Genomic DNA, 27,951 nt, shown 5'->3' on the forward strand with positions numbered 1-27,951 from the left:
TAAAGGCAGAAATTAACATAAAGATTTCCTTTATTCAAGTAACCTGTAAAACGTGAAGTCAATTTATTCAATAGTACATACATCAATATACAATACTTCACTGCAGGAACTTAGGTCTGCGCTTAGGTAGAGGCAAGGATTACTGAGTTCAGTTTGACATCTAAAGTTTAATATTCGGAATCAAGAACCGATTTTTACATCACGGTACCTAATCGTGGTTAAGAGTATATTTTTTAAGCCTTACTTAGGGAATACTACCTGTCCCACAGCTAAATATTACAGCAAAGTTCTCCATTCAAGGTAACTGAAAGCGGCTACATGGTACAGGTCCTCCTAAAACGTTGATTGACTTTGACTCGGCAAGAATCTTTTTCAGGCCTTATGTGGGACTGCTAAAACCGTCGCAGACTGATGCTTTCTGAGACTAACTCTTCATTTTCCCTTTGTCTCGCGTTGTTCCTCACATGGCAGGATCCTCCCGCGTTATTAGCACTGCAAATACAAGTTTTAGTTGTTTACAACATCGTAGCCATTGTACCGTATACAACTTCGTGACGCCAGGGCGCTACTGAGTTCTGATGCTACTATGAAGCTTTAGCGGCACCGACGAATGTCAATGATCACGATTACGGCGATGATTATGATGACGATCGTTTCGCAAGCAGCACCATTCCGTAAGGCTGAAGCAGCGGCTGTAGCCTCTACGGGAGCATCAGCTGATCGGCTGGCTCGAGACTCAAACGATGCTAAAGCTGCCTCCCTTCTGTTTCTGCACTGAAGCCGCGGCTGGTGGCGCTTTTTTGACACCAGCGTTGGCGTTAGACCGTAACTTCGACAGCGACAGGCTTGTATCGCCTATTCAGTCCCTATTACCGTCAATTTAATTTAGACACAGGAAGGCAGGCACAACAATAGCCCAGCACGGCCGTAAATAGTGCCCAGTATTAAGACTAGTGACCAGTTGCTGTATATTGGCTTTGTAAGCAGGACCCACTGTGTGGTCCTGTTGGTTAGTCTATGTATGCGCATTTGCGAAAGCATATGCGAGCGTGTGTTGACAACGCTGCATTCGCCGTTGCTTCCATTGACGCCGTTACCAGTTCTACTGAAAGAGAGTTAGTTACGCATAGAGGTCATAGTAATCAATGTCAGTGATGTCGGTGTTCTGGCCGGCGCTGCACTACTAATGCTGTTGCGACCTGGATGATGCTTTCATTCTGCTACAGCTGCTGTTGGTAACTTTAACAACAGGGGGCGAAGTTGCCTCCCTGTATCACATGCTGTCCTATTACGATCACCGCCGTAAATCTTTGCTATCGTCGCCGGAGCCGCCACCAGCAACAACAGCGATACTAGCGTTATCGTCTGAGTCAAAGAGTTAGCGGCGGCGGGCAATCATATCGATTCGCACACACGGAGCACACAACAACAACTCGGCGACGCTAGAGCATCCGTGACGGCGACGGTGACAGGTTACGCCAGCCGGCATATTGCGTTCGTAAGTTGTGTCGATTTCAGAAAAACTTAGTTCTGATAGCCAGCTGTTCTTCTTTATTATTTTGATCTTCTGGAAAGTCTTCGTTGTCATCACGACAACTTGCTATTTTCGCTCCAGAACGAGAAGCGTTCGCAAAAGCCGCCCTCGCGGTTGAAGCTGACGCCGCCGTTTCACGCATGTCTCACTTATCCCCGTTTCCCCCTGTGTGTTACACTATAATAGTGGTCGGTACTACTACTACTACTACTGCCGCTGCTGCTGCCACCGCTCGCTACGCGTCTATGGTATGAGTCTATTGGGCACAAACGACTATAGCGAAGGTTCGTGGCACACGATCCTCTCCAGCTCCACGATACCAGTCCAGTCGTTGGCAGTGACATGGCATAGCAAGGTGAAATAATCGCGTGCAAGTAGCTGCATCCGTTCGTTTCGATTTATGTGTCTGCGCCATGCGTGGCCTGTTGTATCTGTGCGTATCCGACCGACCGACCGACCGAACGTCACTGCTGTCTGGGAAACGAGTGTTGTTTCTTCTGCACCGGAGCGCAGCGCGCCACACACGCTTTTGACATCGGCAACGACGGAACGTTCTAGCTGCCGGGAGAAGCGAGGCGTGGGGGTGTGCTGTTGCTTCTCGACATCGTCCACTTGATGGCCAGAGCTGGACAGAGTCCGCGCCGGCTGATTTGCTGGTCGTTCCGTCCTATTCGATTCTGTTTACCTCCTTATTCGCCGTCGGCAAAACCAGCTTGCGGAGAGTCCCATCAAAAGGTTCCAGTTGCATAGCGCCGCGTCAAATAGGCAAATACAGCTACGGAAGCCAACCACCACCACCAGTCATAACTGTCATCAAGCGTTATAAATAACCACAGTATAACCATCGAGGTTATTGCCGTTGGTGTTGTTGTCGTCGTAATCAACGTCGGCCAATTGTGCCCACAGCAAATGCTGTGGCTGAAGTTGAAGTAGACAGCTCACCATGAAGAACGCGTACGTCATAATAGTACCCATACGCGAAAGAAGAATGGATTACATTAGCCAGCGTCGTGTTTAGTTTGTATATGTGTAAGCAGGAGCGTAAGCTCGTAGACAATGGCCGCAGGTTCGGCCAGTATCTGGTATAAGCGGATCGCTGCTGTTCGGAAAGGGCCTATCTAGCCGAGGGGTCTGCCTTCGTACATAACAAGAATCTGTGTCATCTGTTCGACTGTGACGAAAATGGCTTCTCGCATATTTTGTTATTACTATTACTTGGATATAAATGAAAAAGTCAATAAGATTTACACGTGATCGCAAGCGAGTACTAATTCCTGTACATCGATAGAGAAGATCAACAAGTCCATGGGCTGGTAACTAAATTACTTTGTTTATATCGGTTTCTCATTGGACACAATGGATGAGTAAGTGCGACAACCGGGTCATAGTGATTCGTAGTGGGTGAGTTAGTGCCGCTTGAGGATAATGTTAGAAACATCAATAACAAAACGGATATTAGAGCAGAGCTGAGCAGCGGAAGGAATTGGATGACGGGTCATTATAACTGGTACGTGATGTGAGGAAAAGAAGACAAAATGCTGATTCAAATAACGTTTATATTAAATAGACGCAGTATAACAGGCTATTCATTGACGGGCTGTATTGGCTGAAAGCCGAGTGTATACGAAAATATAGGTTTTAAAAGTAGTTAATGACTGTTCGAAAGAGACGTTAAAACGCTCCGATCAATCGGCATATATTGTTGTGTCATCCTTTGCTGTCTTTGTGGGTTCTTCGTTGATTAAAGGAATACAGAGCTTTGTTCATGGTCATATCGTAGGCTCTCCATAGGCAACAGAAAATAGTTCCTGCACAGCTAGATAATAAGACATTGACTTTGAGGAGTTAAAACGGCTTTCTCAATGATCCGAGCCGGCCACACTCAAGCGGCCTTATCTGCCTTGTAGATGATTTTTATGAAAAGTATTCATTCTATTTTTACGAAGATACGTTCGTGTATGCTATGAGCGTGCTCGAAAATGTTTACCGCTAATATTTTTTCCAAGATACCGCTTTTTGGAGTGGCCGGTAGCACCTAGAGACAAAGCTCTGCCGCTCCGATGGCCTGTTGGTCATTGGCCTCTTATCTCAGATTTCCTTTAAGTATCAGCATAATCATGCGATGCTAAAAATGCTTAAAGTACTGCTAAATGTTCCTCTGTCCTGTACATTGAGCGAATAAGTATGATCATTTTACTGTAGTCACCGGCTTTGGACGGGTCAGTCTGCTTTGGACGGGTCGCGACGGTACGTCACTTCATCCGATAACTAATTTTATTATCAGACTAATAATAAGGCACAATAGCCAAGTTCATAAAATTCATTGTCTAAGCCTAATACCGCGATACGCCGTATTTAAATTCACACGAAAAGCGTTGATTTCAATATGGATCACTTCCTAATCGCTAATCTGGCCTGTCTGTCGTTCTTCGCTGCCATATTTCTATGTCGTATTTATACGTCAAGTACAGGTCACGATAAACAGAACAGTGCGCACGCTAGCTGATCTCTCTTTATCGCTATTAGGCTTTTTGTGGGGCAAAGCTAGCGGTTGCCAGAGTGATGTTGGCGTCATCGACCTCGTCATAATAAAGCTAAAAAAACTCTGCCTGGGCTCTTGTCAGTTCCCCAGCTCTGAGCTGCCTCGCCGCTACCCATATTGCATATAGCGGCGATGCCTCTACGTTGCCTGTTTTTGCATGGGCAGCTGCTGCTGGCAACGACCATGGTGACTTGGGTTTAGATGTGTTGAAATCATTGGACGAAAACATGGACGGTTAGGGGGGACGGAGGAGTTACAACGCTACAAAGAAATTTGCAATCGACCATTAGTGCTAGCTAGCTAGCTAGCTAGCGATGACGATCAATTAACGAAAGCTGAAAACGACGCTGGGATCGTAGCTGGTGAACGTTTACTTCGGTTCAACCGCGCTGTTTTTAAAATCAACCGTATCACTCTGTAAATAAATAATGGAACAGACATAGGCATTGAACAGTGATATAAACATCATACAATAGCCAGGGAAACTACTTGTTCATTAAAGGCTGTTTATTGCGATTATGGTGAAAGGTAGCCGCCTTGCAACGTTCTTGATTGCTACAACATCGCGATGATATATATATATATATATATATGGCAGGCACCGGTTTTGTCAAGCGAATGAGTGTCATAGGCTTTTTATGATATTCTAGTTTAATACGAGTGCTTGTGAGAACAGAAACGGTTTTTCAGCAGTGGCGGTGGTACTTTCCGACTCGGATACCATACCGTCCGCTTATGAAGGCATCAGATATAGCTATCTGATCATGGGTCGGGTCCCACGTAAGTTCAGAGTCGACATCCGTGATGATGGACGACAAAACCGCATTGGATGACCGAGTTACTTCGGTTGGGTTGCATCTCGTTATGTTCTGTTCGGGGACGCCAGCTGCTGCCAATGCTGCAGCTACTACCGTTGCAAATAGGACGAATGCGAGAAAGGTGCAGCTATTGTCTCGCGCGCTATATCATACCTTTACTGCGAGGGATTATGCCAACTAAAGGGAGAACTGTTCTAATGGTCGGCCTAACCGGTCGGTTGCAGCAAAACAAATAGGGAATGTTCATAGAAAATCGCCATTGAGAACGCAGGGGGTAGAGCGGACGGCTGAAGGTCAAGCCCATAAACGACGCTAAACAAAAATCGTCTAGTGATTCGAGTATGTGTCATGGCTCTTCTCGTTAGTTGTCGTGGTGTTGCATCTGCTGCTGGTGATCGAACCTAGCACGTGGTCGCTATGCTCTACAAATTTACATACGGCTTTGTTTAAGTTAGTATAACGATTTGAGAAATTGTTTATCGTGTTATATAATAACAATATTAATGTACGGCGAGAAGGAAGTTAACAGTGGCTAATTTTTGGAGCGTTTGCTACGCTCAAAGTTAACCTCTATAACTTCGTAGTTGAAGTCGTGTACATACGTATATATGCACCGTACATACATATAATAGAGCTATATACGAAGTAAGGTGGCTTCAGCTGGAATTAGTTTATGAATTGCTTTATATGACAGCTTTAAGTGAGGGTTCTATTTGTGTGTCAAAAGTGTATGACAAAGTTAGTTGTCAAAATTGTCGCCCTATTAACCATAGGCGGCACGGACATTGCAGGCATGAATACATCGAGCTAAAAAGGCCTGTCCTATTTTAATAATAATTATCCTTGCATCATGTTCTTAAATAACTTTATTTGTCTATAGATTTGTTTTTGCATACATTCAGCTTTCTATTCCAACGTATGGACGCCAATGATTACTAAAGGCATATTGTCTGATAGTATAAACATTTTTGATTGGAGTATTAAGATTCATATGTTTCATTCAGATCTATGCCTCAAAATGGTTAGATTTATATGCAGATATGGTACGTAAAGAGTATGGTTCGTTAGTCGGCAACGTAACGTTCAGCGAGCTTCTACAGACAATATATATACGCAATGTAGACGGAAACTATATTAAGGTTATTTAATTTAAAGGTTTTCCCAGCAATATTCCCATTATGCAGTCTATTTGAATGATCTTCAATCATATTGCAATCAAATTTGGAACATAACTTCGAAAGTATTTTGTCTCATATCGTAACGCGTTATGCTACTGACGTTGAGACGCGTTTTTTGTTTGTATTTAATAGATTCTTCTTCCGTCTTAAAGTTATCTGTTAACCATCTTCAAGGTTACGGGTTGACCTTGTAGGATCGTATCGGTCAGAATATCTGTGGACCTTAGTTATCGGACTAGTTAAATGACGATATTCAGCAATCCATCTGAAAAGATCATTTTCACTGAAAGGGTCTGTTATTACAAGCTGAAAATTCCGCTATAAAAAGTAGAGAGATTTCATCGCACTAACAAAAAATTATAACAAAACTTGCGCAAACGCTTAGGAAGGCAGTATAAAAAACACTCTGTCGTCGGTCTCTGCTTCACGTTCTCAGTCAGCGTTTGGCATAAAAAGTCGTGACAATTGTGACTGGTTCCCACGTGTATATATATATATATATAATCTTCTTTATAGTAGTGACATTAAAAACTAGTATAACTGGTCGTAAATCCTGTATCTATTATCTGTTGTAAAGTTGTTAATGGCTTGATGCTGGCGGTATACACCGGTCCAGCAATGGCTTCCTCGGCTAAATTTAGTCGATTATTTGCTAGTGACAATGATTATAATGAAAACGACGCTGTTTTGGTGGATAAATCGATGAATGGATGGATGAGTGACGGCGTGGCCGTCTCCACTGTTGCTAGGTTGACTCTATATAGTCGACCGCAACAGATACTCATTCCGTCAGTCCCAGCAGAATGCTTCGTATACAAGGCTTGCAAAAGAGGGAGATAGACTGTCTTAGTGATAGTATAGTTGTAAAGGCAGTGGTAGCAAATAGAACCGCTATATGGCGTTTGACCCCCTAGCCCTCCCCATCAAGCTGCTATAAGAATGGGGGAAAGGGTATGCTTCTGCGTTTTACCGACCTCTCACTATACGAAGCAGTTACCGCCGCTGCAGCCACAGCAGCGGGCGTAGCAGCAGAGATGACAACAAAAATAACGGGAACGAAGTAATACCAGGAACAGCAGTGTCCATTCGGCAACAGTTAAAATAACAACGCCACGTAAAAGCTAGTGGGAGGACAACAAACATACGAACACATAATGTTCCGCTAATGACGACAATGATTCTGATAACGTTGGTGGTATCGCTGGCCGATTGTTTTGACGCACTTGGCCCGCACATGCTAAGTAGATGGAGCTCTATAATGCGACGTTGTTGCTATTTTTATTACTGCCAGCCTCTTGTTGAAGCTGCCGACACAGAGAGGGGACGAAGACGAGGGAGGGGATCCAACTTTTATGCTAGCCGTCTTCGTACGTACACACATATGAATCCTTTCGTTCGCTACTTACGCTTAGACTAGGCACGTATTGCTAAAACTTAATGTTAACAGAAGTATAGCGAAGGCTCGTGTGCGTTCACTGCCTTCAGACAAAAAAGGTTTTTGTAGCAGCCGTCAACATGTTGTTGTGTCATTGCTAAAATTGGTTACGTCGCCGCTACTGAAGATCGAGGCGGATTCGCCAGCTGAAGAAGAATGTTATTGAGTCTCATAGTGAACTGTACACATACAAAGCTTGTGGATATTCGACGATTCGTGTTAGCGGTACAACTGGAAGAAAGTCTAGTGCTGTCTCTACCGTATTTGCTGCCGTCGCCAGAGTTATCGCCGACTTTATATATATATATATATATATATATATATATATATATATTGCACTGTAACGTTGTGTGCATTGTCAGGTGCTATTTTATTGGGTCCGATGATGGCCCTGGTCGCCGTCGCTTAATATTTACAAGATCTTCGAGCGACTATGCGTGTGATGGCCACAAATAGCAAAACGTGAGACAAGCTGGATGGTAAACAGTAGACGAGGCCGTTAGCGATAGATTGAAATTCTGTTTTTCCCACGATGTTTACATGGATTGAATATTGAAGTGGTTTGTGATTCTAAGTAAAGACAGGATATATGCGTCGTTCTGCTACGCAGGAGACAGCTTTGATCGCAGTTTATATATATACACATATGTTGCTAGCACTTCCATTAAGATCGTTTCGGTTCTCGAATGGCGTTCTGTATATATCATAGACTCAAAGAATGAATAGTAAGGAAACAAGGGGTCAAATAGAAGGCCTGCCACGTAAAGAGATAAGCAGCCTATTTAAAGGGTTTGTCTAAGCATTCTAAAAACTCCAAAAGTAACTTCCAACTAATCACAAGGAGCTGTAAGGCGAAATTTAGATTCTCGATTGCCTACGAATCGGCTCAAACTTAACCCAAGACGGTAGTCAACAGAAAAAATCTACGAGGAATATACAACCAGAATGGCTTCTCGCTCCTGACCACATGACTATATAGATTAGGAAGGACCCCGCTGTAAACGCCAAATTTCAACAGATAAGGGCAAAATTGTTTACAATAAAGAAAGCGTCGGTTCAGTCTGCTGGCATTTATGAAGGCTGAACCGGTGAGAGAAAAATCTAGTGAATTTCAGCACTCGTTAGACGGAAAAAACGTACTAGCTAGTAATAGATTGTCACGAATTCGTCTCGAGTCACCGAGGCAGGACTTCATTGACGTGAGAATTTTATTGATGGCCGCAGCCAGCGTCTCGAACTGGAGACGAGTTTATGATCTTAGAAATGTCTAATAGAAACCGAGAAGAAAGAAGATGGTTGCCAAATGAAGATGAGACGTTGAGATAAACGCAACATTTTTGAACAAAAAAAAGTAGGATTTTTATCTGTCGTTGTCCAAGATTTTTCCTTTGCTTAGCATTCTATGTAGGGTAAAAAAAAAGAGCGTTAACAGCTATTTAGATAGTGACAATATTAGTCTACGATGTATATCTTATTGCCAGTATCGTGCACCTAACAAACCGCAAAAACAATCCTTAAGCAATTCGTGGTGCGCTGATATGGGCTTGTCTCGTTGCTGCTAGTTTTCCCTATAGAAGAGCAGTGTGTTAAACGTGTGTAGCATTGCTTCAACATGCGAGATTGCATATTCAAATCGTATATTGCAGTTACTTAACCGCTCCATTACAGAAAGGAACAAGCATCTAACGATTGCAATTGAACGTCTGTCACGATCATCAAATACGTTCTAAATACCTAGTATACCTTTGAAATCAATTTAAAACGAGTGACGGCATAACATGCGTTTTTAGGGGACGTTTCTTACTGCTAGTAACTATCATTACTATAATCCGATTGTTGTTGGCTACGTCCTGAGCGGACGCAAGCGTCTATGTCTATTGCTATTCCCACTTGACCCCCTATGTAGACCAGTGTCGAAGTCCGACTAGAAAATATTGCAATGTTAACGCCCTAAACGCTTCTCCTCACTGAATCACGTGTGTCCAGCATTAGGCAATCGTGCAGCTACGATGCTATTATGTAATATTTGTTATCGATTGTACCGCGACCGGTTGGTGTTTCCTCATAGTTGTTCGACGACGACGACGACGACGAAACGATTTTTACACGATTTTTAGTCCGGATGAAGGGGAACGAAACGAGAGAAATGGTGTTCCCTGTTGCCCTGAGTTGCTGACTCACCGATGACGTTGAGAAAATTGCAGCGCGAAGTTTTTGCGGGGGACGCGTTTTCGTTCCTTTCGCTTTTGCCTTTTAGGCACCTTGTCGATGGGGATGTCGTTGCCGTCCCGTTTTGCTGCACCGCTTCTTTCACTTCTGTTTTTCTGATTCACAAACGTAAAAATCTTTCGAGGCAAAGCAATAAGCTGGCGCTGACAGGGACTGGCGATGTTTTGTACATCGTGTGTCAGCCAACCAGGAAAGCCAAACGCTTGCGGCCGCTTGCAAAATGTCGGCCGCATCAAGACGACAACGCAACCCAATGATCAGTACCAAATAGCAGACGTCGATCTGGGACTTCATCTTTCGTTCTCGCATACTCTCTCTCTTATCCTTTCGCTCACACTCCTTGTTTGGCTTGTAAATAATAAATAGAAGCCATAGCCATCAGTTTTACGTAGTTTTTATATCATTTGTACGTTAAGCTTTGTCCGATGTGTCCTCGTTAACGCTGTTTACGACTACTACTATTGATCTCGTTTGCACTGGATTTAATGCGAGCGTGCACCGAACAATGGTTCACAGCAGTACAGATGTGAAACCCGAATCATCCCGTACGTTTTTATCAGCCGCACTGAAAGCCATAGCTTTGCTTGCCGTTACTTCACGTTAGTGAATTTAAATTTAGCTACGCGTGCCTGCTAATAATGAAACGCTCAGCGAAACTTAATGAAAACTAAAAAAAACATTAACCAAGGAGGGACTGTGGGAACGGTGAAGGAAATACGAGCTCATGCAAACGGCAACAAGTCCCCGATCTTCGATCTTCAGTGACATTCATTTTCATCCTTGTTTTCTAGTAGCCCTATTATCTACTTATTGCTAAGCTTAGTAGCTAGACGTGGTTCCAAATCAAGCCACGGGAAGCTTTCCTGCTGCATCGGTTTCGTGCGATCTTGCGACTGGCGTAGCGGGCCGTATTTATTCAAGTATATCTGTCAGTTAAAACATTTTCTGGAATCAAATCCTGTTCCGCGAATTCTGTCTGTTGGCTGGCAGTCAGAATTCGCATTGCCATATTTGCCTCCGTCGCTACCACCTCCAGGCCCAGTGTTAGGACTAATAATCTATACTGCTGCATATGCAGTGGCTCTAGCCATGGGTAAGGTATTCGGTATAAATAATTTCGTTTTAATCCCATCAGTATTCCCGGCCGAGGACCTGTGCCCAATGGCGATGTGTTGCACAGTCGCCAATGGCAACCAGCGGCGGACAGATGAATAGCCCAGTTTCGAATCGGTAGCGGAGAAGATCCGTATATTATTTACATTATTGTCTCTGGATCACCGGGTCAACAGTTCGACGTGGTGTATTTAGCGCGTTTCGTTGAATTGTCCATTCGTAATAGCCTGCGACCAGCGTAATGTTTTCCATAAGATAGTGTTAATGAAATCAAATTAGCTAGACATCTGAATAAAATAGCCAATATAGACTGGTACGAAAAGCGGCAACAGCAGATACTTGTACAAAGTGGTTCGGGCCAAAGTAATGCTATTAACAGTAGTACCTATAGTTATCATGAGCTGTGTGGTCTAGTGCTTTGGCTATTAAGCAGCTCCGTATCTAGCGCCGGGGTCGCTGTGGTCATTTTGGGGCTGACGGTGGATTTGCTGAACTAATATATCAGAGAATGGTCCAACGGAGTCCAGAACGACGATGACACAACGGACCTGAACTTGTCTGCGCTATACTGGTACATTAACGCGCAACAGAATGTTATAGCAATAGAAGTAATAAATATAAAGAAATTGCGCTTCTGCTGAGAGTCGTCGTCCGTGTGTTTCTGTTTTTTTCTTGTCATTGTCGGGTTCTGGTGGATTCCTAGCAGAAAATGGTTCGTGGGGCGCAGGAACCGAGCCAAGAAAAGACACCATGCCATTCTAGTGGTATTCTCCCATTATTGCTGACGCTTCCCGAGCCTCTCTTCACAACGATGAATGATGCTTTAAAACAGATATCAATGTACATAGTTGCTGCGCTACGACCCTAACAACGATAGGACGCGTGAAGAGACGAGGATAAATGACGAGAAACACACGCAAAAGTTTGTTTACCTCGACTTTTGATTATTACTAAAGTTACGGTACTGCTACTTGTTATATATATGTATGTATAATAAGAAGAAAAATAAGAAGTTAGTGCTTTTCAACTCGTGAATAAAGTCTGCAGCCACCATTACCACGTGGAGACGCAATGCAGAAAAATATCATTCGCTGGCTCTGACCGTCTGTACCGCAGCATCTGTATATTTACTTATCAGGTCGACAACAAACGTGTAGAAGCAATGTTCTTTAATTCAAGAAGCGCATATCCTGCCCGATAATGTATCAGCTTATAGGTAGCATTTAGTGTTGTTAAACGAGTTCCATGTGTAACAGATCCTCACACATGTTAAAAGCCGTTCCTTACTGACGCAAAGGATCTTCATTTACATAACCCTTCGGGTTATCTGTTAGTAGAAGACCTCAATGAATCGGCTGACGAAAAAGGACACTGGGTAGTTTGAAAAAACAAAGCGAGAAAATTCACTCATTCGGATTAAGGTGGCATTTTTGTACTTCATCACTTAACTAAGTTAGCGGGCGAGCGTAGCAGAAACAAACAACGCGCGTGAATTTCTGTATGTCAAAATAGCTGATATTGGAATAGGCCCACAAGAATGATGAAGCGACTTGAACATGTGAGAACCATTTGCACGCAGCTGTCCATTCAGTCAGCTACTTTGTCAGCATACGTTTTACCTCTAGTCATACCAAATGATGCAATGCATGTGCCGGGAATACCGAAGCAGATATCATTTCTACACTCGCTTTATCAATGTGTTTACAGTTTGTGAATTAATTAATAAATCACTATATTTTCTTTCTGCTAGCAGTGCGGGCGAGTAATAGAAGAGGGCGCACGATGCCAGCGGCAGTCAACGATAACAACAACCGGGGCACGAGAACGCCTGCGGCAGCTGCAACCCACTTGTTTTTTTCAACCTGACGTCTCCTTTCCCACGTTTGTAGCGCAATGTTTAGCACTGGTATTAACCGAGCTGACACTGGGCGCCCACATACGCCTACGATTGTGTCTCGCTTTATTCTACTACCTATTTGTTATCCGGCCGCTTAGCGCTAGCTAGAGGTGTAGGAGTTCCAATAAGCGGCGCCTCCGTCCCGTTTTCAGGTCTCTTTCTTGCCTACATCTCACCTATTAAACATACAACCCCACTAATGGTTAGCTTGCTTCTCTCTACACACGGTAGAGGAAGACTACGACAAAATTCAGGGAAGTATCGTTATAAAATTTCTAGCGCTTTAGCCTGTAAATATTAGCGTATTGCGCTTGCTTAAGTAGCCATAGAGTAATTATACTCAATTGGCCAACAAATTAGACATACGTGTGACCGGCATAGTCGTGTGCTATGAACGTAAATAGAACGGATAAAAGCACGACAGGCGTTGCCGTGGCGAGACGATAGCTCAAAGTAAATTGCCGATTGACCATAATATTGCGGTGAAGAGATAAAGCCAAAAAATGCTCGCGCATCTCTTCGCGGCGTCTGTGGTATAGCGGAACCGCGAAGTAAAAGTAGAAAGTCGTTTTTATATACATGTATATATGAGACGTTCATTGTCCTATTCGTTTTGACAATGGAAAAAAACAAAAAATTGAATGATGTACCGCGCCGAATGAGGATGGCATCATCAATAATGATATGAAGCCTTTGAGACGTCAGTCTCAGAATAGAAGGATATACGAATGTTAGAAGCGTGAGCAGCGGTCGTGATATGGAATCGTGCGCAACAGAAGATAGCACAGTTATATAGAGATGGAACTTGCTGACATGAACTTCCGAATATCTAGTCGAATATACAACGAGCCTTATTATGGCGGATGATCATATTTTACCAGAAACGTGTGGAAATTATGCACTCTGCTGTGGGCAATTTATCTCATGTAACAGTATTACGAAGGCTCTGTAGATTAAGTGGGAGAAGGGTCATTTTAGATTTATTAGAATTGCATAAATAGAATATATAAAGCTTCATACATGATCGTAGTCATTATCGCTATAAGGTTCATGTAAAATGTATAAGGAAGTGCATAATGCTAAATAAAAATTATGATATCAAGCATGTAAAATAGCTACGTGTCCAAATAACACGTTCTATGAAAAAACTACGGAAATCATCACCAATAACAAAGATGTGCTATCCAAGCAGATTATTATAAATCTCTGTCGCTTCATAGTGGGCCCTCTACTGAAACTGGCTAGCTTAATGACATGCCTTGTCACAAAAGGAGGAACGTAATGCAATCTCAATGGGTGGGCGTGAACCTGGGCGGTGCGTGTTTAATCAGGGCCAGGAGCTACGTTGGGCCTGTGAGAGCCTGACTCGCGCAGCCGCGAACTCGTGCTATCAGTCAGCCGTGCTAGTGGTGGTTTTTTTTTTATAGAGGTTTAGAATAATACGGTTCACGTATGATGAGCACTACTGAAGCACAAGGATACGGCAAGCTGCGTGCGAAACGTGATCTAAAGATCAAGCTGATTCTGCTGTTCCCTTTTATCATACATACAAATAAAATAGAAGATATCGAATGCATTTTACTCGGTATTTACCTTGGGTCCTTTCGTCTTTTTCAAATGAGAGCACATATCGGACGTGACAGAATCGTAAGAGATACTGATAACGGTGCTTAGCGGTCAACTGCAGTGATTTTAGGTTGTATCAACTCTTGTTGTAGCAAAACAGCTTTTTAGCTGTCCTGTATAGTAGGGAACCATTGTGGTCTAGGTTCGACCCGAGTATAAACACATGGTTCATCTCGTGCTGGCAACCAATCGCCTGATCGAGTTCCTGGCGGCGATACCGAACGTAAAACTCAAAACAGAGAGGGCTCTGTATCAACCTGTAAGTTGGGAGTTAATATACAGCTTTTATTAAAGCTTTCCTATGTCGATAAGTTTCCGAATGTAATGATTGATTGCTTAACGTAATGACTGTGTCTGCATGTAATGAAGAGAAAAAAAGCATGGAGATTGTTGCTTCATAAATAAAATTCTATATTTTATGTACCGAATGAATTGACTTTGAGGAAGTTAATTTATTTGATTTGAACGTTTCCAAACACTAAACTATAGCGCATGCTGAAAACACATTCTCGCAGAGATAAAAGTTGTAACGGGGTGCTCCCCGGATTATAAAACGGCTCTTTTTAAAAATATTCACATATCGTTATTGCCTATAGCATTTTTGGGTGTGGTGTGAACCTCATTACGGTTCTGCAAAGTTCGTGGCACACTTGTGATATTATAGATTTGATACCCGCTAAGTTCAAAGTGCCACGGGTTTTTTTTTTAATAAAATATAAGCCTTAAAAAATGAGCCTAAAAAAGAAGCCTTAAAAAAAATCAATAGCTTAGAAAGTTTCATACAAATACATACAGGATACATTTCATACAGGATAGGCTTTGTTTTACATAAGTCTCATGTATATAATGGTTTATATTTGATTGCTCTATATAGTGCTTCCCTACTGTTGAAAAATCAGCTTAAAAACGGGTTGTTTTGGTAAGTATGTTCTAATCAATTAAAAGAACATTGCACAAGTGGTGTAGATATGTATAAAAAAAATGTAAAAATTTTAAATTTAAAAAAAAGCTGAACAGAGGAGCGAAAACTTTTCGTTAGGAATAGAGGTTAAGGTAGACCGTATGTTTGTCAGCAATGAATATTACTGTTAGCAGTAGTATTTATAAATGTAGCCTAGAGTGGCTGAACTGGTCTAGTTGTTAAGTTCTTAAGTTCTTAAGAATGCTAGTTGTTAGAAAATTGGAACGGGGAAAGCAGCTGGCAGGAACAGGGTCATATTCAATGTTAACAGCTTATATAATCCACTGGCGAACGGTCTGCTACCTGTTGGGATATGCTGGTAGCGCGTCGAGGCTTCGTCTGCTGCGAACAGGCTGATCGATGATTGCGTCCTGATCCACCGTATCAATTCACACGATTGATATATTATGAAAAGTGCACTGATGGCAAAGTTTAATCTACACACAGAAAAGGCATTGAAGCTTACATATACTATATTGATCATATGCAGGGTATAGGTTTGTATCATGCTTATATGCAAAGCCTCGCAGCGACGCCGCTGAAGTATCAGTCAGCTTCGATTTCTATTATTTAATTTGGTGTGCCCCTAAGGAGACGTTATTGATTTACGCATACCTACAGGCGCACACGTACAGAAGCTGTATTTCAAAGAAGAGAAAAATTAAAACGAACATATCTGTCTTTTGAATGCAGGAAAAGAGAAAGTTGATGGACGATGAGATATATTGTGTTATGTGATATATGAAGAGTCTTTTGTAGTTATCAAGTGTTCGGTATGCGCTCTTTAAGAAAGAAGACCCTAAGCTCTAAAGCCAGGCGATATGTAGCACCCTCTACGGAATTGATAGCAACATTCGACGATCGAAACGCTCAGTTATATTTTGTACCAGCCGAAACCATTTCTATCCAACTGTGTGCCAAAAAATACGTCTAATTTTCGCAGTTTGGGTGTCTTAGAAGGCAATGAGTCGCCACATGCAGTAGAATACGGTGGCATCGATCAATCGGGACGGATGATGTGAGATATGAAACATAAAATAGTCTTCCAAATATCGATTCCTTCTCCGGCAACGCTATGCTGTGAATTTCATGCTATTTGAATAGTATAACTCGTTAACGGCAGAATCGATCGATCAATCAATCAATTGCGGATCGCCTGTACCTATCCACAAAAAGTACTATACCGAAATACTCTACAAAAGAAGTGGTCGAAAACTAAATAAGTACCTTTGTGTGACAACTTGTGCTTTATTAAAAACATGTGCATATTCGAAATAAATGCCTAGGTTTACCCAGTATAAATTGAATACATTCGGTATAATTTAGAAAAGTAGCTCTAAAGCTAAGAGCGCACGAAATAACAGAAACTCTGCGTACAGTTACACTCCGAACAACAAGAAAAGGCCAACAACCGAGATAAAGTAACTTGTGTAATCGATTTTTGCTGGGCTCGTAACGGAATGATGCTCTTTTGTATGCAAACTGATACCAAAATGATTTAGCCTTAAATGTTATGTTGTCTCCCGGTTGGTTTAAGGGAGTCCAGCGTGGCAGCCCATTCGCGGGAGGATTTTTCGAAGATGTACATAGAACATCTTTACGTAGACGTCACCCTAAGCCAAAGAAGACGTTTTATTACCTGCAAGTGATGAACCCTTACCCATGAGATAACGCAAGCATTGTTAGATAACAAAATTAAGTAAACAAATATGAAGTCCAAGACACATCTACTTTTTGCTTTTATATACTGCGTACATACCTTTGACCAAGGAGATTCATAACTAAGAATACGATAGTTTAATTTTATCCGTCTATTCATCTAAACATCATGACGGGAAAGGCTGTTAATTGCACAGTACAGATCAATTGCGCTAAGGATGCCCTCGGGGCATCTGCTCGAAACGACGCCAGACTGACAACTCTATCGTATTCTGATTCCTTGAATCGTTTGAAACCTAGGCACATGAATTCTGTGCAATTAACATTAAATATATCGAACCGTACCAACTAATTAATGATTGAATTTTGATCGGCAGCTTATTTCTCACATTAATTACATAGGTGGAAAAATGAGCCCTGCAAAGAAAACACAGAAGAGTCATTTAAAAGGGTCACGGAAACTTCACCTGTTGCACCTGGCAGCACCGGTAAAAAAGTGCGAGGCTAAGAGTAAGTCAACCGAATTTTTCAGCACTGAGTGCCACAATAGTCTCCGCTTTGTGCCTTCTCTCGACCCCGGAGGATAAGCAACACTAAACGTAAAAATACGTCATGTTCAAACTACTACATTCCGATTCAACTCCGCATCTCTTCATTCGATTTTGATTCTCAGCACGCTACGGCAAACACGTCTCTATGCTGTGAACACATGTTACTTAATAACGCCCTCTTTATGGCTTCATAATTTCGAAAAATTCGCTACAATCTACGTGACCTGTTGAAAGGACCGATCGATCGCCCACAGTCATTATGCTACGCATGTGTGTACAAGCTATTACCGTCGCGCCGATATGCTTCAGTAAACACTGTGTTTATTTTGTTCCTACCCACGAGCGCTCTGGAACCGATGAATCACTTATTTTCAGGAATGTTCGTTAGACCATTTCATAGTGATTCTTGTGATGCGCGTTGCTACCTGAGATGGAGCATGTATCGACTATTTACGGTTCTATTGAAAGTCTAATTTTGCAGACCTGTTTAACCGAAAACGACCCCTTATTGTGTATGGGTTGGGCTGAATTTCCTTTTTTGTCCCGTCGGGCGTACTGTTGTTTTAGTTGGTCGTAAGCTAAACTTGGCTCTCATTAGCTTCGTTTGACAACGAGGTCGCACCACCGCTTAGAGACATTAGGGTGGCCACTAGCTTCGTACGTGTTGACACACCATCAAATGTATGTGTCCCATAATTCTACAGGAGATCGGAGGAGACTAACGTCCATTTATATTGCTTTCTACGGCTGTGGTTGCTTCCCAAGCTGTTACTTATCCAAGGTACAGCCCCGAAGTAAGATTAATATGGCCTTCTACACAAACAAATGTAGATATGAACCTAAAAAAAGCAATTTTACACATCATAAGCTAGGAATTGTTATAATAGGTTGCTAGCAGAGGCCGCGATTATTGTTGTAGGAGCAGCAGTAGTAGCTAACAATAAAATTTTACCTAGTCTAGTTAAATTATAATACATCCTCTCGCGAACGGAGGACACTACCTAGCTCGTACAGGTGATTGATTCTGTGGAGCTAACATAAATCTAGCCAAACGCATCACCAATCAAAACAGCTGGCAGATAAAAAGTTTCAGCTAAGATAAGTCACTGAGCACATTTGTGTCCTTTTTTAGATGGGTAATGTTATTTTTTATCACACAGAGACGCTTTCCATTACGTGGGAACCTGGGGAAGGCCAAACGTTAGTGCGACAAATCGTGCAGTAGGGAAGAAAGCTGACATCTACGCGGCCAAGGCCATAGAAGGTTCAGCAGAAAATACGCAGTGGAATGTGGGCAGGTTTATCCCGTCAGGTGTGTACTATTCAGGACCCTATCTAACCGGAAGAGTTCCTTATGTATGACCGATAACAGAATAAGTTGCTACTGTTATTGCTTAGTGGATAGTAATGGATTTTGCCGGATGGACATGCGGTGAAGTCGGTGTCACAGGGGACGGCGATTGTCATTGGACTTTGCAAAAAACCAATGCGAGCAGCGTGGAACGACTACCTACTTCATCGACATTGCATAATACACCAAACTATGACGGAGTTATCGTATATAGGACTAAGAGGAGGAACCGCCTACAAACAATATTATATCATATGATATGATATTATATCATAAACGATATATGCCTGCGAAATATATTTTATTTGTTATGATTTCGAGTAGATGGTATGGATAAAAGGGAGACCAGGGTCGCACGTTTGACCTCAAATCTTCTTGAAATATTCAGATGGATTTTCGTTACAGAGTGGTCGAACTTGTTAATATATGGCCTTCAGCACAAACGTATAAAGGGTTACGTTATACACATGATCATCTACGTTAAACAAAGTAGAGATAATAATTTGTATCTCACTATGTGTGTGTAGGAATATAGAATTTTGTATAGCACAGAATGCGGAATAACTGAAGCAAAGGTAGAATTTTGCATGCTAGTTTTTGTCCTTCAAATGTAGTCAAGGAGAATTCATCGAGTAAGAAAAAAGATTTGAATCGTTGCACCATTGGCTATGTCGAAATCAATGAAGCCGCTTACCGACGTTAAGTGAACCTCATTGCTCTGTCCCAGGGCAAGTAATTCCTTCGTTTACCCTGATTCAAGGCATTTTAGTTGTATTCGTCAATATTAAATTTTCAATCACGCAACTCGACTTCAGAAAACGCGTAAACTTCACTTGCCTGTGTACTCACAAAAAGTACGGATATCAACATGAAGTACACCTAGTAGATATTATGTGCAGTCATCTATAGGTGAACCCTGTGAAGCACTTAAAGAAATGATTAATGATGAATAAAATAGACGTATAATTTGGTGTGGTACATTGAAATCCTCACTACTGATTGTGATCTCTACAACTTTGCGTAAGAAACCAGGCATGCTATGGATGAGTACGAAGTCTTACAGTACATACAGGGCAATAAGTACCAGTGCGTGAAACTGTTTTTTTTTTCAGATCTATGGTCCAATGATGAACATGTATCAACTCGCTTTAAGTAGATCAAAACAATACAGTGACAGCAAATACCATTGAAATACCCCTTGAAACGTCTCGTATTTAAGTTGACACTTCAAGTAAGCTTAAATAATCCAAAAACTACATTACATTGTACGGACGAAGGTCATTCTGTTAAGAAAGATCTGCATTTGTTGTAGAAACCACGTACGCATTAGTCACAACGGGTCAAGTGTGTCCATCTCTCAAAAGAAAAAATTCTGATCAGAGACCAGCTTCTATAGATGATTTTGGCGACGCTTCCGTTACAAGTAAAGTGCCTTGCATGCGGTTAACGCCCTTGTCCTCTTGTAGGACACATGTAGGAAACATAAGTGCGTTGGTTTTTCTTATACAGGATTATTCATCTCCCCTTCGCTTTGGCCTAGTGCGAAGGTATTCCCATGCAATCAATGTTATATTAGTAACGAAATCAAACATGATGTAACGGGTGATTTGCTGATATGTCATATTTCGTATTCGCAACCCAGAGACTAGATATAGGTAATTTTACCTCCAGCTTAATAGTCTGGTCATCGATAGTGACTGTTGGAATGGACTGTAGAATATTTTTTTCTATATTATCATAAAATCCGAAATGTCAATGACTATAGTAGTAATATACTGTCTAGGGTTGTATGAATGAAAAAAAAATACAACCACAAATTTTAAGAACGTTTCATTATAAAAACAAAAATCAACAAGATTCGTGCAGGTCATTGCAATTTTCGAGAGCAGCTGTCGTCTGTTACGGGCATAGACGACAGAAAGTAAATGCTGCAATCAGATGCAAAGTGCTCTTTTTCCAACAGCCTTTCAGATCTTCCCATTCAAATGTGGTGCGGTTTTAATAAAGAGAAACTTATCCGTTCAATTCCTGCGCTTAGCTATGCCTTAACGTTACGTGCATGATGACCCCTTACTTGTCGACAGAGCTTTGGTTAAAAGTATGTAAGTGTTATAGTAGCACCACGCATAATGACACGACAACATATGTTTACGCAGATCGTTAGGTTATATTTCTGGTCAGACATGAACTTCAGAGACCGCAGCGTTAAGGGCCACCTTTTGTTCGGTACTGAGCCAGCAATAATCTAACAATGGGCTAGTGGTTGAGTCCAAAATTCCCGCACTTGACCCAGAGTACGTCATAGAGCACATAAGGAATAAACGGAGAAATCAACGAGCTCGTTTGTAAAAGCTGATTGTAGCGTTTTCTTCTTTTTTTAGCAGTACTTACAATTCATGATACGTCAACAAGTCCTCGTAAGCGCTATGCTATAAGTGAAACGCGGAAAATTTGAAACCCGTTAATGGCCCGATATCAGGTGAGAAATGGTCTTTCTTGCCGCGTTCGCAAGCGTGATGACCAGCACAATTCTCCATGTGTTGCTGCTGCTGCAGCTGCAGTCTTGAAATCTAAAGTGCGCATAGATATAAATAAGAGTGGCTTTTATGACGCACCTATTCTAGATGTAAATTAGGCATGTAAGACAAACAGGGCTTTGATCCCAGCCTATATTGGTGTTGTCGTCGTATCCGAGAGTTTAGACCTTCACCTACAAGTGAATGATCTGACAATTGGCATCTGCTTTTCTTTTATATCACGAAATAACCCAATAAATTAAAATAAAAAATTAGACTAATACTTTTGAGTAAAGCAAGCGGATTGAATATCTATAAGATAGAAAACAATCCAATAGGCCTTGTCGCTGATCGCATCTAGGCTCCGTCTCTGAATGGAGAGAATAGTACGTATATCAAAACGAAAAGTGAGTGAGAGATGCGTCATATGAACCTGTCTTTCTTTTTTTTTTTTTATCTCCCTCGTGTCCACGATCACCAGCAATATCTACTTAAGAAATTCAGTCTTCTACTGCCGAAAGCACAAACGGGACAACTAAGATGATCTAAAATATTTCTGCGTGTCATCTTGCAGGGCCCCCAGGAAGATATGACCGTCGACTTTCACGAGTCCACCATGGCGAGGGTAAGTTATTCTGTTTGTCATTTAACGCACGTCTGCGTTGTACTTTGGTTTAACTCTCGCATTGCCGTCAATTGTTTTTAACTAGGCCCTGTTTCGAATATCCAGGCTAGCTTTTTAGAAGGGAAATTTGTTTCCTTTCTTGAGAAAGATCAAACCTTGTAGAGGTGACGCGTATCGACTGTTTAGCTGCGGTTTTCCATTGCATAGGCATCTAAAAACGACAGCTAAGTGCGTCTCATCCTCACGGTATATAGCAATATCGAAACAAGCTGAAAGAAAATTTCCGAAAATTGCTCTCTTACTGCGAAGCAAACTTGGCTGAGCGTCAGTGAATAGCGTATTTGTTCAATTAAAGTATAGATGGATTTTAAGCCCTGATAGGGCGCGGGCAGATAGGCCAAAAAAGCCTCCAGTGCAATTCGATCGGTACAGCGACCAGGCGTTGCCGGCTTTAACGCTACCTGATTAAGCTAGAGATTTGAGTGATGTTCCCCGCCAATAAGAAAACGAGTTCAGTCTACGTATGTAGCACCTAGTCATGGCGCTCGAATGCGTTGTGTAGGGTTCGCCGCTATTCGAAAGAGTGTAAAGGTTATTTAGCTCAAAGGCTTAGCTGTTTGTTAATAGCGCACATTAGAGTTAAGAACGTCTCATGGGATTTATAACGGTAGTATAAGAGAGTTTGGGAACGCATATGTGATACTGCCGAGGGAGGGCAACTGTTAGCGATGCTAATAGGGCTCGCATATGCTCTTTCCCTTCATGCTGCGACTGCCCCTTTTCAGTACATCGATGTGGAGGTTTGTCATTTTATGGGTTTGTAGTGCCTTCCACACGACCCCGTCGGCTCTCCCTTTATATTGAAGCCCACGCTACAATCGCTAACCTCCGGGTTACCTGCATATTGATGCTGGCTCGGAACAAATGATACGGGATTTAATGAGTGGGCGATAGTGCCTGTACGGGAAATGTGGAATTTTGTAGGATAAGAAAAGGTACACAAATACCGTTATATTATCGTACGACTACAGCTCTAGATATTCCCTAAAAGGTATAAACCTACACTAAAAATGCTCGTTGGTATGTTGTCCATGTTGGCCAATTGCCCCCTGTCGAAGTACGTCAACGCTGTAGGCCTTTTATGTGAGGTTCAATGGTAAGGTACAGCGGAAATTGCTTACGAGCAGTGAATGTTGAGTACCAGCGAGGAAGAAGTTGTGGAGCATTTATTCATGATCAGGTCACTACATAACAATATATACATTATATATATATAGTCAGCAAAACAGTAATAGCAGCATGTGTATGTAAAAAACTTTGCTGCCACTTACCGCTCCGCTTCTTCTCAATTAACAACTTATCCGAATTGTTCCACCGTTTCGTTGATATTATCGCCACAAGCACGATCTAGTTACGTTGCGGCATATATTGTTTGGCAGGGTTTTTTATGCTGAACGATCCGGAATTATTTTTGTCTTTGACCGAAGTCAATCGTTACGTCAATTTTTGTTCCCTCGTTCCTTTTTTGCGTTATCATCTTGTGGGTGAAACAGTTTTCGCTGCAAGGCTGCAGTTGTGCTTTGCGACAAGGTTAAGGTTACTTCAGATCCGATCTTGTGGTGCTGAAGCTGAAGTAATGCTTGTTACTTCTGCTGTTGTGGTTTCTTCGCTATTTTCGTTGTAGCTAGGCTACTTGTTAGACGTTCTGTCTCCGTTGAGAAACATGCTACGGCTATAAATTTTGTTTATGACATAGAATAGACTGCGATATAGTTAAAGAAGCTTCGCGAATAGACTTCTTTTCTCTTCATGTGTTGATCCTCTCGCACTTTCACTTTACTCACCGTCTCTCAGCGTGAATACGAATGACCTTGTGGCCATTTTCGCCCGCGGCCAGCCATTCACTAGTGACCGTTCAATTCTTTTAGTCGAACAAATACTTCAAGGAAATCCTCAGCGTTCGGATCGCGTTCATTGCGGTTCGTTCCCGATAGCTCTCTTCGTTACTTTCTCCGAAAAAGGAGGCGCGGTTCATTCGTTGTCAGCCTGGCTTGCAACAAATAAGCTTAATCGTCTTGCTTATCATATGCTATATAAGAAACGCGGCTTCCTCGCTCCCAACACTGCTTATGGAAATCCGTTGTTTTTAAAGTTTCTGTGAAAGGAAAACAAAGTGGGTTCCAAGGTTATGTTAGCTGTGGCTTCTGCTAACAAGAGTGCAGACGCTGCGACTAATAATTTTAATCCGGCTTAAGCACTGCACGGTCCATAGGGTTGTTATTTTACTACTGAAAGAAAGTTTGTGACAGACAAATTGCGCCCAAGAATAGTAACGACGATGAACTTATACTGCCGCCATTGGTAAGACGCTTACATTTCCTTACTACTTAATAGATCGACGAATTATGTGCTAAAACAAGACGTTGCTAGAGCTAAGCGAAATAATCGAGGAATATACCATTGACGAAGCACGACTCATGCACGTGCGCATGTCACAGCTGGACGACAAAATGGACAATCTATAGCACTTGCAATTATGTTCATCTCGATATTTGTCTAGGCTGCAGTGCGAGCAATCGAGAGGCACATCGCGATAGGTAAGTAAACACTTCATTGCGGACAAACGAATCTAGAAACATGAAGCTGAAGCTACCAGCTACGGTTTTCGTTGTACTAATGCGAATCAAAGGACCGAATTGCAATCGTTGTGTTTTTTTTTGGTAGAAGCAAGAATAGGTTTTATTATTATTATTATTACTATTATGTGTGCAATTATACGGTTTATCAAAGTCCTCACGATCCGCCCTATGAGAACTCTTGAAGCTTTGAATTAAAAGAAACTGTATACTGAGACGCTTAAGCTATATACAGAGGTTTTAGGTCTAATTTGTATTAAGGCAGTTCGCTAATAAACAAATCAACAGTTTTACTCAAGCACATGTGGAAGTTCCAGCCGTCATCTGCATTGCAGTGTCAACAGGTACAGAGTAAGGGAAGTCACCTCATAGCTCTAGGACAATTGAAAATCTACAAGTCTATAAGAGAACAGACTGTTTCCTCAGAGGACAATTTCCCAAATATATCAGTACGCTAAGGACTATTATAGTAGATATGACTAAAATAGATTTGAGTGCGAGAGACTATATCAATGACGGATCCTGTGCCGGGTTAAGACTACCCCTCGATGATTTACCTAATCCGGAGAGACAAATATATACGAATCCGCCCAAAATAAATCCGACAAATTGTTTACTGTAGTTCAGGCGTCTCTGGCAGTGGCGTTAACGATCTTGGTGGATATGAGGTAGCTTTGCAAAGTGCTATTTACTGTCTTTAGGCAAACCTAGACTTAATCAAGAAAATTGTTTCTTCGATTCAATCTGCGAATAAGTAAGGATCATCTTGTGCTTATATTCTTATAATTGCGGTTACTCAAGGGCATAACTCGTTTACGTTTTGTGCCCTTTACAAAAATAGGTATTAGAAAAACTATTGCCCACCTAACTGTTATCATAATGAGCGCTACACTGCACGGCGTTTTTCATCTCCAGGGTGAATTTCTGACCAAACAGATTGCGGAACTGTAACAATGCTTTACTAAAGAGTTATTCGCGTATACAGCTGTCGCTAAAGGGTTGCCTCTGCATTCACGTCCTAAGTACACTTCTGGGAAGGTCTAGTAGTGGACGTCCATTGCAATAGTGAAAGCGATAGCACTTGTTAAAGCGGGAAGGCGACAGGTGTTGTAAACAGGTCCAGCAGGCGACCACACCCACCGCAAACTTTTTGCTTTTTCTTGGAACATTGCTGTAGTTGGCCGGCCTTTTGACTTCTACCTGTGTGGCTCCGCTGCTAGTCACCTTTTCTACTGAAGCACTTACAAGAATCCGCTTACAAAGCAATCAATGAATGAACGATAGTTCAGCACAGCCAGACGGTCAGGGCAGGACAACTTGGACTTGGAGTACCCAAGGGCAAAGTGGGCGCTGCCATCTGTTGAAACGATAATAAGACGAGCAGGGAAAGAGAGACAAGGACGACAGATGCAAGAGAAAATTCAAGAAAAGCTGTACTGCCCACCCGCTCGTTTCGCCTACCAAAAGATTCTAATAAAATAGGAAAAGTAGAGTGATCTCAGAATCGATTCATCAATGCTGCGGCTGCTGCTGCTGCTCCTATTAAAATCAATCTGCGAAGCCTATTGTTTTTGGGCCCTAAACTGAATACAAAACAACTGTCCTGGTTGTGGGATCGAACGGATAAAGGGCCATGACGCTGAAACAGCTACAAACTTTCAATAAGACTTTTTGTTGCCTTTTCATGTTATATCAGATAGATGACTAGATGTTTCTATTACTAAAAACCTTATACAGAAAAACTGCAAAGTCATTTGTCCGCAAAAAGCTGAACTCTGTTTGATGTTGCAATACACAGCCAGCAAGTCGAGAAGCTGCAAACCTCTAATGATTTGAGCGAAACATCGATATCGAGGCTTTTCATCACATGAGGTCTGTAGTGCGAGAACGGTTCCTTACGACACTATAAGCAGGTATATTATAAAGTTCAAAAGACTAAAATATAAAACAGAACGTTTCAATTCCCTAATGCACCATAGTATTTTTACCCAGAGTAAACTCTCGAAATAATCATACATATACACATTTTGTGCGTACGTACTGCTATATAATAACTTATTAAGCTCAGACTCCGTCATCTTGATAATCGGAAAAAGCGGGTTGTGCAGTTTGAGTAATGAGGACTCTGATTTAAAATGCTGCAATCCGCTTTGTTTTTCCAAGGCGGTTTCCAGTTCTGGTCAAACCTAAGCGCGAAATGCCAAAATACGAACGTTGCTAATGTTATTCAAATTGCCCCTCTCTAAGTAAATTAATGGTTGTTTTGCGTAAAGGAAATAGGCGTCATCGTTTTTCATTTTATTATTACCGAAGGCAAATTCTGTCTAGTGGGTTCATGTTGATCAATTTGTTACCGCAATGTTCAATTTTTGCCAGTCACAGGATGCCATACTGTACACTTGAGACGCAAAAACTATAATACGCGCTCGCTACTGGAATTTCTAGCTTTAATAATAAAGGAAAAACAAGGCTGAATTGTCAATATGGACTTTGTCACGCTACTGAAGTCTGCCAACGGAATACGGCATTTGGAGGCAATAAACCTCGTCAAGTGAAGTCGTCCGGTGTGCAGAAACAGTGCGGCCGGTCACACATTGCAGACTACTTTACGACGAAACGCCTGCTCAAGCAGTCAGACTCTGAGTAACTCTCTGACTGTGGGGTATGGAGTGGCTTTTCCTAACGAACTAGACATTACATCGCACCATGTTTATATTATAAAGGGTGATTTTACGTAATCAACTAACCGGTCAGCTATCAACGTATTTACGTAAAAATAATTATTAAATTAATTTATTTATTATAAAAATCGTTCCTAAAAGCAGTTCTCGAGTTTTGTTTCTTTCAAAGCGAAGTACTGCGAGTAGAATGTACAATACATTTGAAGAACGCTTAACAACAGCGCCAGATATACATAATTATTTGTTTAAGTGTTGTTTAAGAAAGTAGTTATTTCTAGCAAAGGAACTTGACTTATCATTCAGGGTGCTTTTGCTTTATAAGAAGATTGGCCGTAAATATTTGTTCTTCATAATTTAAGGCACGACAAGTCGCACCCATTGGATTGCACTCTAATACGCGCGCATCGGACCACCGTTGTTTTGCTATAGCGCTTTGTCACGATAGCATGAGCCAATATATAATAAAAAAATGCTACGCCAATGTTTGTCTATCTACTAAATTATAGTAGCGAGAGATTGATAATATCTTTGTCGTATATTATTGCGTATAATGCACAAATTATAGAAGATTTTTTTCCTCTCACTAATATACGGATAAA

The 27,951-nt window shown here is 41.7% G+C and overlaps 1 protein-coding gene and 1 long non-coding RNA gene across 11 annotated transcripts in view; one reads left to right on the forward strand and one right to left on the reverse strand.

Annotated features, from left to right (window-relative positions):
• S6kII (Ribosomal protein S6 kinase II) overlaps nucleotides 1-27,951 on the forward strand; it is a 156,362-nt gene that overhangs the window by 65,076 nt on the left and 63,335 nt on the right. For 3 of the 9 annotated variants that reach the window (XM_086985815.1, XM_086985812.1, XM_086985823.1), the window contains exon 2: nucleotides 21,985-22,035. The exons of 1 other annotated variant lie outside the window; for it this stretch is intronic. In XM_086985815.1, the coding sequence (XP_086841941.1) occupies nucleotides 21,985-22,035 (51 nt within the window). Of the gene's footprint in view, nucleotides 1-2,952; nucleotides 3,042-14,520; nucleotides 14,632-18,184; nucleotides 18,338-18,703; nucleotides 18,856-21,343; nucleotides 21,374-21,984; nucleotides 22,036-27,951 lie in introns of those variants that run through there. 5 more of the 9 variants (XM_086985819.1, XM_086985820.1, XM_086985824.1 and 2 more) reach the window with 5 other exon arrangements.
• LOC147756827 (uncharacterized) lies at nucleotides 16,550-26,029 on the reverse strand. Of its 2 annotated transcripts, none has more exons than XR_015325417.1 (2): nucleotides 23,880-26,029; nucleotides 16,550-16,988 (listed from the first exon to the last, which is right to left on the reverse strand). It is a non-coding gene; the product is annotated as an uncharacterized LOC147756827 (long non-coding RNA). The 2 variants fall into 2 exon arrangements; XR_015325416.1 differs by having other exon boundaries at nucleotides 23,367-26,029.

Source organism: Varroa destructor, unplaced genomic scaffold, assembly GCF_002443255.2.
Source record: "Varroa destructor unplaced genomic scaffold, Vdes_3.0 BEIS01000003.1, whole genome shotgun sequence".
Lineage (NCBI taxonomy): Eukaryota > Metazoa > Arthropoda > Arachnida > Mesostigmata > Varroidae > Varroa > Varroa destructor.